The sequence below is a fragment of the Talpa europaea genome (assembly GCF_964194135.1).
Source record: "Talpa europaea genome assembly, chromosome: 10".
NCBI classification, from domain to species: Eukaryota; Metazoa; Chordata; class Mammalia; order Eulipotyphla; family Talpidae; genus Talpa; species Talpa europaea.
This window is the reverse complement of record NC_140077.1, coordinates 76,517,825-76,530,647: the sequence shown is the minus strand read 5'-3', so window position 1 is coordinate 76,530,647 and position 12,823 is coordinate 76,517,825. Positions and strand designations below refer to the sequence as shown.

General features: G+C 53.3%; 1 protein-coding gene across 1 annotated transcript in view; it reads right to left on the bottom strand.

Annotated features, from left to right (window-relative positions):
* Positions 1 to 12,823, bottom strand: part of CACNA1S (calcium voltage-gated channel subunit alpha1 S) — a gene marked incomplete at its 5' end in the record, with an annotated part of 59,154 nt that overhangs the window by 26,082 nt on the left and 20,249 nt on the right. Inside the window, 10 exons of the mRNA XM_084245540.1 lie at positions 18 to 150; positions 2,489 to 2,558; positions 3,564 to 3,657; positions 4,498 to 4,612; positions 5,438 to 5,558; positions 6,488 to 6,695; positions 7,313 to 7,538; positions 8,241 to 8,401; positions 10,610 to 10,691; positions 11,153 to 11,298. Of these exons, the coding sequence (XP_084101666.1) occupies positions 18 to 150; positions 2,489 to 2,558; positions 3,564 to 3,657; positions 4,498 to 4,612; positions 5,438 to 5,558; positions 6,488 to 6,695; positions 7,313 to 7,538; positions 8,241 to 8,401; positions 10,610 to 10,691; positions 11,153 to 11,298 (1,356 nt within the window). The remainder of the gene's footprint in view (positions 1 to 17; positions 151 to 2,488; positions 2,559 to 3,563; positions 3,658 to 4,497; positions 4,613 to 5,437; positions 5,559 to 6,487; positions 6,696 to 7,312; positions 7,539 to 8,240; positions 8,402 to 10,609; positions 10,692 to 11,152; positions 11,299 to 12,823) is intronic.

Below are 12,823 nucleotides of genomic sequence, written 5' to 3'. Positions count from 1 at the left end.
GCTAAGAGGCCACCCACTTATTGGTGGGACTGAAGATGAAGAAGGAGCTGGCTTCTGGAATGGGCACGGCCTTTTCTTTCAGCTGCAGCTCAGCCAGTGGTCGTGGCCGGGGGCTCAGCGGAATCTCAGGCTCGTCTTCCTCATCATCCCCTGTGAGAAGTGGGAAAGGGAGGGAAATTGTGGGTGTCTTTCCATATTTTACTGCTCCTCTGGCTTCTGTGCTCAGAACCCAAACATGAAGCCCCAGCAACCAGCAGGCAATGGGGGTGCCAGGCCAGTACAGGGCATGAGGATGTCAGTAGAGTCCAGCTCCTCCTTCTCCCTTCCCTGCAGTGAGTAGGCTTGAACTGTTAGGGATAGGGAGGCAAGGCCAGAATCTAGAAGTGGGGCTGGGAACAAGGCTAAGAAGCCTTGCTGTTGTATTTTCTGCCTCATGGCTGGGTTCATACTCTCTCAAATGCTTGCAAGCTTGTAGGGAGCACGGGGTGCCCTGTTTCAGAGCAGACCTGAGTTCTGGCCCTGCCTGTGCCCCTACCTTGCTGTGCAGTGCCAGGCAGCTTGAGCTTCCTGATTTGTGAAATTGATGGGGGGCAGGTGGCTTATTAAAATAATGGACTTGGAGGTCCTCCCCTGGGCTAGGGTTCTAAAACTAGTCATTTCAGAGAGGAATTGCCAGCATGAAAAAAAAAAAAATCCTACTTCTTGAGCTTTACCCAGTCCCCCCTATGGTGGCAGCTGCCGGGGTAGAGGGGCAAGAGATGGACCCCCAGCTCCATTTGCTGGACCTCATGTCTTTGAGGGAGGGCTGATGACTGAAGTCCTCATCTCTGAGGGCAGCAGGATCCAGAGATCAGACAGGGGAAGGAGGGAAATTGGTGTGTCCCTCATATGCAAGCACTTGTCCAGTCTCACCCCACAGCCCCCCATCCTACTCCGCCGGCCCCTGGTAGGACTCTCAGGGTAGCCAGGAGCACTGGGTTCTGTTCTCATCATGATGGCACCTGCAGGAGTTCTCAGCTCCCCCCAGATTACACTCCCATTTTGAGGAAACAGTGACCCCCTTTTCTTCTTCCTCACAATAAGCCTCCTGCCGCACTTCCTGTCTTGGGTGTCAAGGACACCAGAGACACCCTCTGTGTTGAAGGGCAGACACTGAATTCTAAGCATTGTGGTACAGCCGCACGCTGTTTAATGATAGGGATGCATTTTGAGAAATGCCCGCTAGGCGGTTTCACTGTGTGTGAAGTTCTAAGTGTAACTACACACACACCGAGGCCGCACAGATGACCACCAGTGTATCTGCACTTCCTCCTTGAGAGAAACATGGTTCTGCAGGGCTTGACGGTATTTCTTTCTTTTCACACCTTGATTTTAATTTCCTTGGTTTGTGGTCATTTTGATTTTGTTGTACAAATCTTGTGTTGTCAACTACTTCAAATGATGCTTGGAAGGAAGCAGGATGACATACTCTTCCACTGCCCCCCCATAGCCTCCCTCTCTCCCCGTCTACTAGCTTCCATCCCCTCTGCTTCCCCCACCTGCATCAGCCACCTGCACATCAGCCACTACCAGCAACTGTGATGGTTGCTAGATAAAACAGCTCAAAAATGAATCGTTCTAGAACCCATTTGTTCATTTCTGGCAGATATTTGAAGACACATGATCAGTCTTACCCAGACCAGCTCCACTCTCCCCATACAGCTCTTGGCAAAAATCCATGTTTTCATCCCATTTACTGAGTGCCCACTCATGCCAAACACAGTGTTATTTGGGACACAAAAAGTCCTCCTGGAGTTTTGAGTCAAGGGGCCAGACAGATGCCAATCAGACCAATCACCAATAGACGTGCAATGGCACCAGGACCCAGGGCTCTGAAGGGCCCAGGAGTGGGCACCAGGGCTTGTCCCGGCAGCCTTTCACACTGAACCCCGTCTAGTCTGCCCCCTCCACGGGTTCTCTCCTTGCACAGATGACCAGGCTTTCTTCCGCAGCCACCTGTTACTTGTGTTTATGGGATGCATATTCATGGCAGAGCCTTAGCCATCCTCCCTCCCACGGCCCTCAGCTCCTTCCTTTGGACTTGCCCACGTGCCCACCAGGGCACTGGTCACCCCACATTGGCCCAGCCCAGGGGGTTGCCAGACACTGGATAGCCAGGAACCTGCTAGCTCTTGCACCACGTGGGTGGACTCACCTCACCTGCTCCACACAATTGCCATGGAAGACTCTGTACCCACAAATCTGAGCCCCTGGAAAACAGAGTCCTCAGCGTGGAAGCATAGGGTGGTCCCCCAACTTGCTTAATTCAGGAAAATAAACCATCTGTCCTTTTCTACTGTGTGCATTCAGGGAGAGGCCGGCTGATGGCTCATTTACCCTACTAGATGCAGAAGGGATGTCTCTGTGCTGACCGCAAGGAGAGAGCCAGGTAGGGGACACACAAGCGAGGGTCCCCGGCACATGTCCCCCAAGATCCCAGCACCCGCACCTGGGAAGTCAGCTGAGGGGTAGGGATCCTTCACCTCGTTGACATTTGATTCAAACTCATCAATTTTCAGCTGCAAGAAGGAACACAGTGGAGATGAAGAAAACCAGATCAGCCCCTTTTCAGTTGTATATAAGCCAGAAGGAAAAAGAAAAATATCGGATGGTTTCACTTGGAGGAGGAATATAGGGGAACCAAATAAGATATCGGGGAAAAAAATAATAACAGCACAAAACACAACAAAGCAAAAACAGACAATTATAAACCAGAGACATCCTGCAGGGAGGAGGCGGGAGAGGGATTAGAGGGAAGGAGGGAGGAGCACAGGGGACTGAGGTGATGGTGCACGGGTGCATTGGTGCAGGAAACTCTACGGGGACTACATCTGGGGTGGGGAGCAAACATTATTTAAAAATGATCAGTGATGTAAAAATAAATAAATTAATTAAAAACAAAAAAAAGGAAAACCAGTACTGCAGCTTCTATTCGCTGAGCCTTTGCTAGAGGGCAGGTGGGCTTCAGCTCAGCACCCTCCCGACAACCTGAGGGTGGGTAATGTTAGGATCAGCCCATTTACCCGGGAAAAAAAAGGCCCAGAAAGGTGAGACCACTTGCCCAAGTCACCCCTGGACAAAGCCACGACCCAGCCCTTTTGCACTGGCCCCTCTTGGCTCTCCATAATGGCAAGCTGCTCTGGGGCCCATTCCCCAGCCCTCTGAGCTCTGCTTCCTCAGCCTCCACAAGGGCTGGACAGAGCCCGGAGGGCACACACAGGTGGGAGGCAGTCAAGGCCTCTCCAAGGATAGTGGGTATCAAGGGCCTGGGTGGGGATGGGCAGCTGGGACTCTGAGGAAACTGGTTCTCAGCTTCAGGTGTCTGTGCCACTCAGGACAATGACTCCCTGTTGGAAAGGTAACCACTGCCGCTCTCCCTAGTTGGGGGGCAGAGATGCCAGGTAGAGAGTCACTGTCCCACCTCACCCCACCCTGCCAGCACCCTAAGGCACAGGGCTGAGCCAGGGAACTTTCAGAATATTCTCCCCTTCCTGCCTCTGAAACCCCCCAGAGGACACGCTCACCTTGGCGGTGGTGGGGATGCCCTCGCCCTTGGGTTTCTGCTCCAGCTTCCTGGCCATCACAGACTTCTCCTCCTCTGATTTGTCTGGGAGGCCCCTGAATTGGAAGACCAAGAAAGCCCAAAGTGGAGGCCCAACTAGAAAGTTCGTGGGTTCTGCTTATAATGCAAACACCCCAAGGAGACTCTGAACTAAGAACACCGGGTCTGTGTGGAGGAAGGGCCGCCCAGTGGGAGGGCACAGGCCCAGGCAAGACTCTTCTCTGTGACCAGGGGGTGTGGTGTGTGGCCTAGGCCGTGGCTCAACGTGGCTCACTGGTCAGCCACAGGTAGAAAGTGGCTTTGCTCCTGGTTCATGAAGAATTTGCAGCATGGTTGCTTGGTTTGGTCCACGATGGGGCTCAGTTCTCCAGAAATGTCTCAGGAAATCAGGATGCCATTGCTCATGTCCCTCTCCCTCTCTCTTCCTGTCTTGCCTCCGCCAGGAATGGGCCGAGCATCCGCACAGGCATGGGCGCTGGAGGAGGCCAGCCTCTATCTGCAACCACTCAAGGCGACTCCTGGGCCTGCAGCCCCGGCACCCCCAAGAGCTGGGTAGACTCGCAGGACCTCAGACTTCCTGACACGCAAACTTCCTGAATCAGCATTGAACAGGCAATTCACTTGCAGCTAAAGTTTGGGAACTCTGTCTAGAAGACCGTACCTGCTTCGAGCCCACAGGGAGGTCCCAGACTGCAGAGTTACATGCCAGGCTCATAGATGGAAACCCAAGAAGTCAATCTGCCTCCAGGAACACCTCACAGGACTTCGGCCAGCCCCAGATGGTGGGTAAGGTGCCTGCCCCATCCTGGGCATGGACCCTGCTTGTCAGGCTGGAGCTGGGAGCCCACCCTTGGCTGCACACCCCAGGTCCCTCCCTGCGAGGACAACACACTCACTTGGACAGCTTCTTGCGCTTCCTCTCCTCGGCCTTGGCCTTCTGGGCAGAAGTCAGGCTCTCGGCCTCAGCCAGATTGTCCACAGCGATGGCCAGGAAGACGTTGAGCAGGATATCTGAGGGCATCTGGCTAAGGATCCTGGGGTTGTGGGTTGATGGGAAGCCCCTGGAGTCGTAGTCCTGCCCTGCTCATGTGTTTGCAGCACCAGGCCCACCCTGAGTGGGGTCACTGGTGCTCCTCCTGCCAGGGCCACCCCATGGGAGGGCATGAGCCTGGGGACATAGAATCCACAGGGGCCTGTCTGCAGAGGGTGCCCTGGAATCCTTTGAATAGCGTCCCCTTCTGGTCTAGAACTGATTCCAGTCACAACACCGGATGTATAGGAAGCTTGGGAGCAACGGCGAGAGGAATCAGCACAGAGGCGCTCAAGGAACAGTTCTCCCCCCACCCCCGCCCCACCTCGCCACAACCCCAGGTGCAGGCATCAGGGCCCTGGGCACTGCCAGCACTCTCTGACCCATCCGCCACACCCTCCCAGCTGCTCAGCTCTTTATACCGTCTACTGGAGCTCCAGCTGCTTGACTCCCTAGTTCGTCCCCGCCTGCCTGTGAACTTTTGGGCCAGGCTGCCCCATCTTCACTGCTTCTTGGCCCTCCTACCTGCCCCGAGTTTGCCAACATTTCTGGACTTCATCCCTCCACGCATAACCAATCACCCTGTGGTTCTCTAGCCTTCTCAGTGGAAGGGATTGTCCCACGGTCACACCTGCATTTGCTATTTGTACTATATCCCTAGCCCTTGCCCACACAGCTCCCCATGAGCCTCAGACAGGCCTTATTCCAGCCAGAGGAGGCCTGGCTGGGCATCCCAACAGCCATTTTCAGATCCTCTCCTGACCCTCCCCTAAGCCCTTTCCTGCATCCTGTTCCCGAGAGGATACAGTTGCCACAGATGAAGAGGATGATGAAATAAATGCACACAAGCACGCCAGGGTAGGATGGGCCGCCGTAGGCCATGATCCCGTTGTACATCACCGAGGTCCAGTCCTCCCCTGTCAGGACCTGGGTGGGGAGAGAGGAAGGGGACACAAAGGGTCTTGAGAGTCTCCTGTCGGGATTGCACTGTCTAAAAAACCTCTTCCCACTTGTCTAGTTCCCCCACCTTCCTCTCCACATCCACGCCAGGATGAGAGGGCCCCCTCTCCTCCTTGGGCCTCCTCCAGTGAAGACGCTGGCTTTCCAGGCCAGGGAGTTTGATGATCGGGCCACTGTGTCCACATGCTCTTCCAAAGCTCAGGCTTAACTCTACTGCACCCATCCAGGCCTCCCGTCATCCCAGCCTCCAGAATAGCATGACACCTCAAGCACCTTGAAAGACACAGGGCTGGTCAGCAGTGAGGTGGACAAGCAAGGGAGGGGGTGTGTGAAGCCACCTCTAGGACCCACCAATTGTCACACACTGCTCCTCCCATGGGTCCTAACAAGGTGTGTTAGTCAAGAGCTACTAGCTGGAACAGGGGGCGCTTTCCTCTGCCCTACACTGAGGAAGCTCCTCCAGGGGCCTGAGAGCCGTTCTGTGAATCACAGCCAAACTCCCTTGGGTGGTTTCTAGTGAATGTTGCTGAGCGAGGAAAGGTTTGCATTTCTCCGGGGCTTTCGTCGCCTTAGGGAGGGAGAGCTCACCTTGTGTGACCCTGAGCTCAGAAATATGATCACCCCTGTCCACGTACTAACTATGGTCCCTCCATAAGCCAGAACTCTGCTCAGCCCCAGGGACAGACAAACAGGACACTGGGCATAGCGACTAGTCTCAGGAGCACGGAGGAAACAGTTAAGCAATGATGACAAGGCAGAGAAACACAGGTGGTAAGGAAGCCTGCAGAGGGACATTGAACTCAAACCAGCATATCAGAGGAGGCTTCCTGGAGGAGATGATGTCCATCCTGATCACGAAGTTTGAGAAATGGAATTCGGCAGTCAGGCACACCTACCTGGAAGACACTGATGAGGGCCTGCGGGAAGGTGTCAAAGTTGCTGCGCCGCTCCTCCGTGTCCTCAAAGTCATACCTGCCCCCGAAGAGCTGCATGCCCAGTAGGGCAAAGATGACGATGAAGAGGAACAGCAGCAGCAGGAGGGAAGCGATGGATCGGATGGAGTTGAGCAGGGATGCCACCAGGTTGCTTAGCGATGTCCAGTATCTGGAGGATGAGGATGAAGGTGGAAGAGGGCCATCGGTGTTCTCGAGGCCTGGGTGAGTGTGGGCTGGGGGAAGCCTTGGGGCTGATGGAAGCAGAGGGGGACGGGCCGCTGGGGCTGGAAGTTCCTGACTCGAGGTTGCTGGCCCACTTTTTTCCTTCCCTCAGAGAACTGTGTCCCTTAGTCATCTCACCCTCACTAGTAGCACAGCTGTTTAGCTTCTGGCCCCACCACTAGGACCCCAGGAAAGCGAGGGCCCCCTCTGTGCCCCTGTGCCCCCCCCCCCCCGTGCCTGACACAGGGCCCAGCCAAGCAGGTGCTCAGTAAATGCTCAGGTCAATGCACACATCCCCCCCTTCACCCCTCCGCCACTCCCTTGTCTTGTGCTCCTCCTCATCCAATCTCTCTCCTACTGCTCCCATTTTCTTTCTTCCCCTCTCCAGTCTCTTCCTTCCCCCCTTTCCCTACACCCTCTCCTCCCCGCCCCGCCATAAGACAATGGTAAGAGACAAGGAGAAAATAAAGGAATGAGGTAAAGGTGGGGAGCAATGTCTCCTCTGGGGAGGGAGGGCTTTCCAGGACTTGTACCCTCCCACGGGGTGCTCGGGCACCCCCTCACTTGGTGATCTTGAAGAGCCTGAGGAGGCGGATGCAGCGCAGCACGGAGATGCCCAGCGGGTTCATGGCGCCCGACTCCACCAGCAGGATCTCCAGGATGCCGCTGCACACCACGAAGCAGTCAAAGCGGTTGAAGACGGACAGGAAGTACTGGCGCAGGCCCAGCCCATACATCTTCATCAGCATCTCCACAGTGAAGAGCGATAGCAGCACCCGGTTGGCAACATCTGCAGGGCAGCAAGACCAGGCCGGCCCTTCCGTCTCCTGCCTGCGAGTCTCTGCTGTGGCTGAGCCCTCAACCCGCACCCCCACCCTGCCCAGACACTGTCCATTTCACTCTCAAAATCTGGTCAAACCTGGGGATGTCTGGCCATTGCAGGAACACTAGTCTCTAAAAGCTAAACCAGACTATATTTTACAGGGTTACGTAAGAATGCTTTCTTTTTTCTTTTTTAAAGATTTATTTAGTTATGCAAATAAGAACTGGGGTACAGGCCAGAGGTGTGGGGGTGAGAGGATTCACCAGAGACAGAGTGAGGAGCAGAACAGGTGGATCCACTGAAATACACTGCTGAGGGGAGCAGCGGGTGAGACAGGAGAGGTCTGCTGCGCCATGTGGGTAGCTCCCTGGCCAGGGACTGAACTCGTGCTGCAGTGGCTGCCGATAGCTTCATAGAGCTGCGTCTTAACCCCTTGAGCCACCAAGAGGCCCCAAGAGCTCTTTCATAAGAGTGCTTTATGACTTTATTTTCAACATTTTCCCACTACAGAAGGAGGAGTTTAGACCATATTATCAAGTGCCCACAGCCCATAATTTCTGGAAAACAGTGTTCCAGGTCAATGGACAAAATCTTCTGTGAGACCTGAAGTACCCCTAGTTGCCTTTGCCCTTCAGCCTCCTCTTCTAGCCTCCCTCTGTTCCCTCTCACCTTGCAGGTGAGTCAGCCAGATCGGCTGGTGGTGGTGCTCGGAGGCGATGGACAGGGTGTTGAGGGCGACGATCAGGATGACCAGCCAGTAGAAGACTTTGGACTTCACCGCGTCATGGCATTTCCAGCGAAAGATGCGGTTCCAGTGCCTCCAGTGTCGGCTGAAGGAAGGTCGAAGGTGGAGGCAAAGAGCCGCTTCATCCCGGCTCCCACCTGCCTGGGACTGTCAGACTCTGGCCAGGCTGGCCGCCTGGTCTCCCCTCCAGCCCCGCGACAGACACCAGGGCACGAGCAGCAGAGCCAGACTGACCAGATCTTGCCCCTGACCAGCTGAATTCATCTTCCAGAGGAGAACAATAGCAATGCCAAGCTCAGACGGAATCAGAGAATGCAAAGCATTCAGTGCAGCCTGGCCTAGTGCAGGGGTGCCATCAGACTTAATCTGAATTAAAGGAACACTGGTGGGGGGGCACATTTTGCCCACGCTAAAAGCAACTCTAACAAATTAATATTATCTGATAGCCAGTGGAGCCATTAGGGGAGCAATGTGGCAGTACTGACAAAGGTTTAAAGACCATCTACCCTCTGACCCAGCAGTTTCTAGGAACCTGCCCAGCAGAAGGGTTTGCGCTTCTGCACACTGTCCCTGGGGCACAGTTTGTGCTGTCCGAGACTGGAGAGGTTGATGAAATACATGACGGCACATCCACACTGTGGAATATTGACCTCCGGAGATATGCAAAGGAAGGTGTGTTTGTTGGCTGAGAAAAGATATGGAGACCCTCGAATGCACGTTACTGAGCGAGAGAAGCCAGTCTGGAAAGGCTACAAGGCAATGATACGACGCTCTGGAAACAGCAAAACTCTGGCGATGCAAAAAGAGCAGTGGTGGTGAGGGGTGGGCCTGGGGAGGGATGAAAAGTGAAACTCAGGATTTTTTAGGGCAGTGAAAATACTGCATATGGGATTACAAAGATGGACGCGAGTCATTACATATAGGTCTCAAACCACCTGAATGTACAAACCTGTGAGTGAGCCTTAGGGAAGCGGTGCTCTCTGGGGATTATGGCCTGTTAATGGAGGCTCACCCCTTGGGCGAATGTTCCCCAGGGGTGGGATGGCCCAGGGAGGCTGCATGAGGCAAGTGAGGGCAGGGAGAAGGTGGGCCATCTCTCTCTGTACCTTCCCCTTGACTTGGCCATGAGCCTGACATTGTTCTAAGAAATCATCTTAACAGAAAAAGGTGTGTGTGTTTGGATGTATAAAATTCAATCGATTATTTGAAGTTAAAAGTCTAAGTTACTAGATAACATGTATACCATATTCATTTATTCAGCAAATATTTGGCACTACCTCCTGTATGTCGGGCACTGTTCTAGGTGCTGAGATGGCAGTAGCTAACAAAAAAAAGCCCTACCATGTAAAAAATTGAAACCAAACCAAAACTCTGTGTGTGTGTGTGTGTGTATGTATGTGTGTGTGAGAGAGAGAGAGAGAGAGAGTGTGAGAGAGAGAGAGAGAGAGACAGAAAGCAGATACAAGTTCTTGGAAGCTATGTATCTGTTACCATGGTAACCTTTTTGCAGGGCAGTGGGGACCTTCATCTTTTCTTTGATGTATTTCTCTATTGATCTTTAAAATCACACTCATGTATGAATTGGAAAAGGAATCAGCCAACCAAACAAAGGCACCAACCTTTTGAGACAAAGGCCTTGGAGACAGCGAGCCCTTCCACAGCCTTCTTCCTGAAGAGCTTCCCGCCCTTTGCCAGGCACACCTTCCCTCTTCCTGAGAGTTCTCACCACTAATTCCCTGCCTGAGTCCACTCCAGCAGAGGGTAGCAGCCCGTGGCCCGTGCCCCCAGCTCCGTGCCTTCCGCATATGTGTCTGTAACTAGGTCATCCGCTCAGCACCTCTCTGGAGGCACAGGGTTGCCTGAGGCCTGGCTACTTGGAGGCCTCTCAGAGAGGCTGCCCTTCTGAAAAATTGGAAATGCGACTCTAAAACCATGGAGCAGGGGTGGCCCTCCCTGGTGGTGCAGCGGATTGAGCGCTGCGCTGTGAAGCTGTCTGCAGCCTTTGCAGCACAGGTTTGATTCCCGGCCAGCCAGGGAGCTACCCATTTGGCGCAGGAGAACTCTCCTGTCTCACCCGCTGCTCCCCTCAGCAGTGTATTTCAGTCTGCCTGTTCTGCTCCCCAATCTGTCTCTGGTGAATCCTCTCACCCTCCACACCTCTGACCTGTACCCCAGTTCTTGTATAAAACAAAATAAATCTTTAAAAAAAAATTGTGTGGGGAAGGTAATTGGCCTCTAACTCAGGTCTCAGGAGCTCGGGACTGGAGGGCCTGGCGGACGAGCAGATACTCACATGAACTTGATGATTTTGTCCAAACCCTCGATTTCATACAGGCTCTCTGTGTCGGAGCCTCCTTCTTCCAAAGACAACTTCCCTGGGGACAGGAGAGGCACAGTGGGCCAGTCTTCTAGGCCCCACAGGACTGGCACACTGGGGTCCCAGGGAAAGGCCCATTGCCTGGAAACACCTGTGACAGGGGCCTTAGGTGGCCTGGATCCTACTGTGCCTCCCTGAGACTCAGATTCCCAGGAATTGAAGGGCCCCGAAGAGCCCCCAATCTGCCCAGAAGGGACGGTCATGGATGGCTCTTTGCACTTGGGGAAGAGCAAGGCCTGGCCACCCCGGATGCTACCATTGTGAGGTCAAAGGCTAAATTTAGGCAAGTCACTCATACACCAAGGGCCTTAGTTTATGTATCTGCAAAGTGGCAAGGTTATACTTGCTTGGGGGGGGGGTTACAGGAAGTTAAGTGAGGTCATGCTCTCCCTGGGAGCAGACTGAGAAGGGCAGCTCAAAGCAGCGGGGAGGGTGCTGAGCATGGTCCTTGGCCCAAACCTTCTCTCAAGTCCTCAACGTCCATGACCTCGCCCTGCGTGATCCAGTTCATGTAGCCCCGCAGGTCTTCCTCCAGCTGCTGCTTCTCCCGGAGCTTTTGGAAAGTGCCCCTGGACTTGGCCTTCTCCCGCTCCTTGGTGAATTCCCTAAAATGGAACAGGGGAGATGGCAGGGGAGGGAAAAGGAGAAGGGGTGGGGAAAGGAGTTTCCATGTTCTGTGCCCCCTTCTTCTGGCCCAAGAGTGTCTCTTGGGGTCTCAGCTCCCGCCTGTGGCTGGAGGGCAGCCCCTCTCACTCCCATTCATCATCCTCACCCTCCAGGAAGGCCTTGGAGTGATCAGCCCCCTTTATCCATGACTTCTCGTCTCAAATTATTTCTCCTGCCTTGTCTTGGGTCTCCCTTGGACACTAGGGGTAATCAACATGACAGTCCATTGTCCTAGCTGAATCAGTCATAGCTCCTCAAATTTTCCAAGCTGTTATCACCCTTTAAGTGGCCTTCAAAGCTTAGTTATGGTGGCACATCTCAGGCCTAAGCCCAAAAGAAGCCAGACAGCGGCAGTAGAAGGAAAGAACTTGAGGGTAGTGGAGGGATCTTGGGCGAAGGCAACTCAGCCAGTAAGCAGGGAAAGAGGGAGACCCCTACACAGACATTGCTCTGAGGAGCTGGGGATGAGGGGCAGGGAGGGGTCACTCACAGGCATGTGATTCCACTTTTTAGGCCTCAGCACCAACCCAGGGGCAGGGGCAGGTGGGGTGGGGGCTCTTGACCAATTTGACCCTTTGGTAATCCCCAAAACCTACAGGTCCCTCTTCAGATTAATGTTGGAAAATGCACAAAGTAAAACTGTAGCACTACAAAGGAACCAATTATATTAAAATATTGTTGTTTAAATATAAATAAATTACCATAAAGCAATATACGTATCGTTGCTGGCTTAATAACTATCATCATTTCAAAGTAGTGATGACTGTAAATGATATTTGCAACGATGGTGAGGGGACACGGAATAGCCACCAGGACAGGTCATGGGCAGTGGTAACGCCACTGTGGCCTGTGGCCCAAATTCATAGTGGAAGGAAACACTGTATTTCAGTTAGTGTTAATAAAAAGTGACAGGTTTGTCTTATTCACATTCACGGACCCCCTAAATTCTGTCTGCATAATTTCTGGAAGGAAGCTTCTGGGGTGGGGTCATGGCAATGGGATGGGGACTGCTGCTGGATTCTAGGCTCTTCACTGTGGCTCGGCAGACGGACCACATCAGGGCTGGCCTAGAGAGGTAGGCGCTCATGGAGAAAAGCCATTCACACTGAGCACTTAGTAAATGCTGGACTTGGGTATAATTTTTACACAGATTAACTCATAAAATCCTTTCCCAACCCCTATGAAACAGGAACTGAAATTATACCTATTTGATAGACATGGGCAGTGAGGCACAGAGAGGTCAGGTAATTCAACAAAGATCACACAGCTACCGTGGGGATTTAAACTTGGGCAGTCTTGCCCTCAGAGTCTGTGCTTAACCTGAAGGTTATGGGAACTTGTTGCTGAGCATGAGCTTGGGGAGAAGAAAGGAAGATAAAAATCCCCCTGTCTGTGTCTGCATGTCCAATCTCTTCCTCACTAACCAGGGCATGTGCTTGTCTAAAGGTATCACAGAGATTCCGA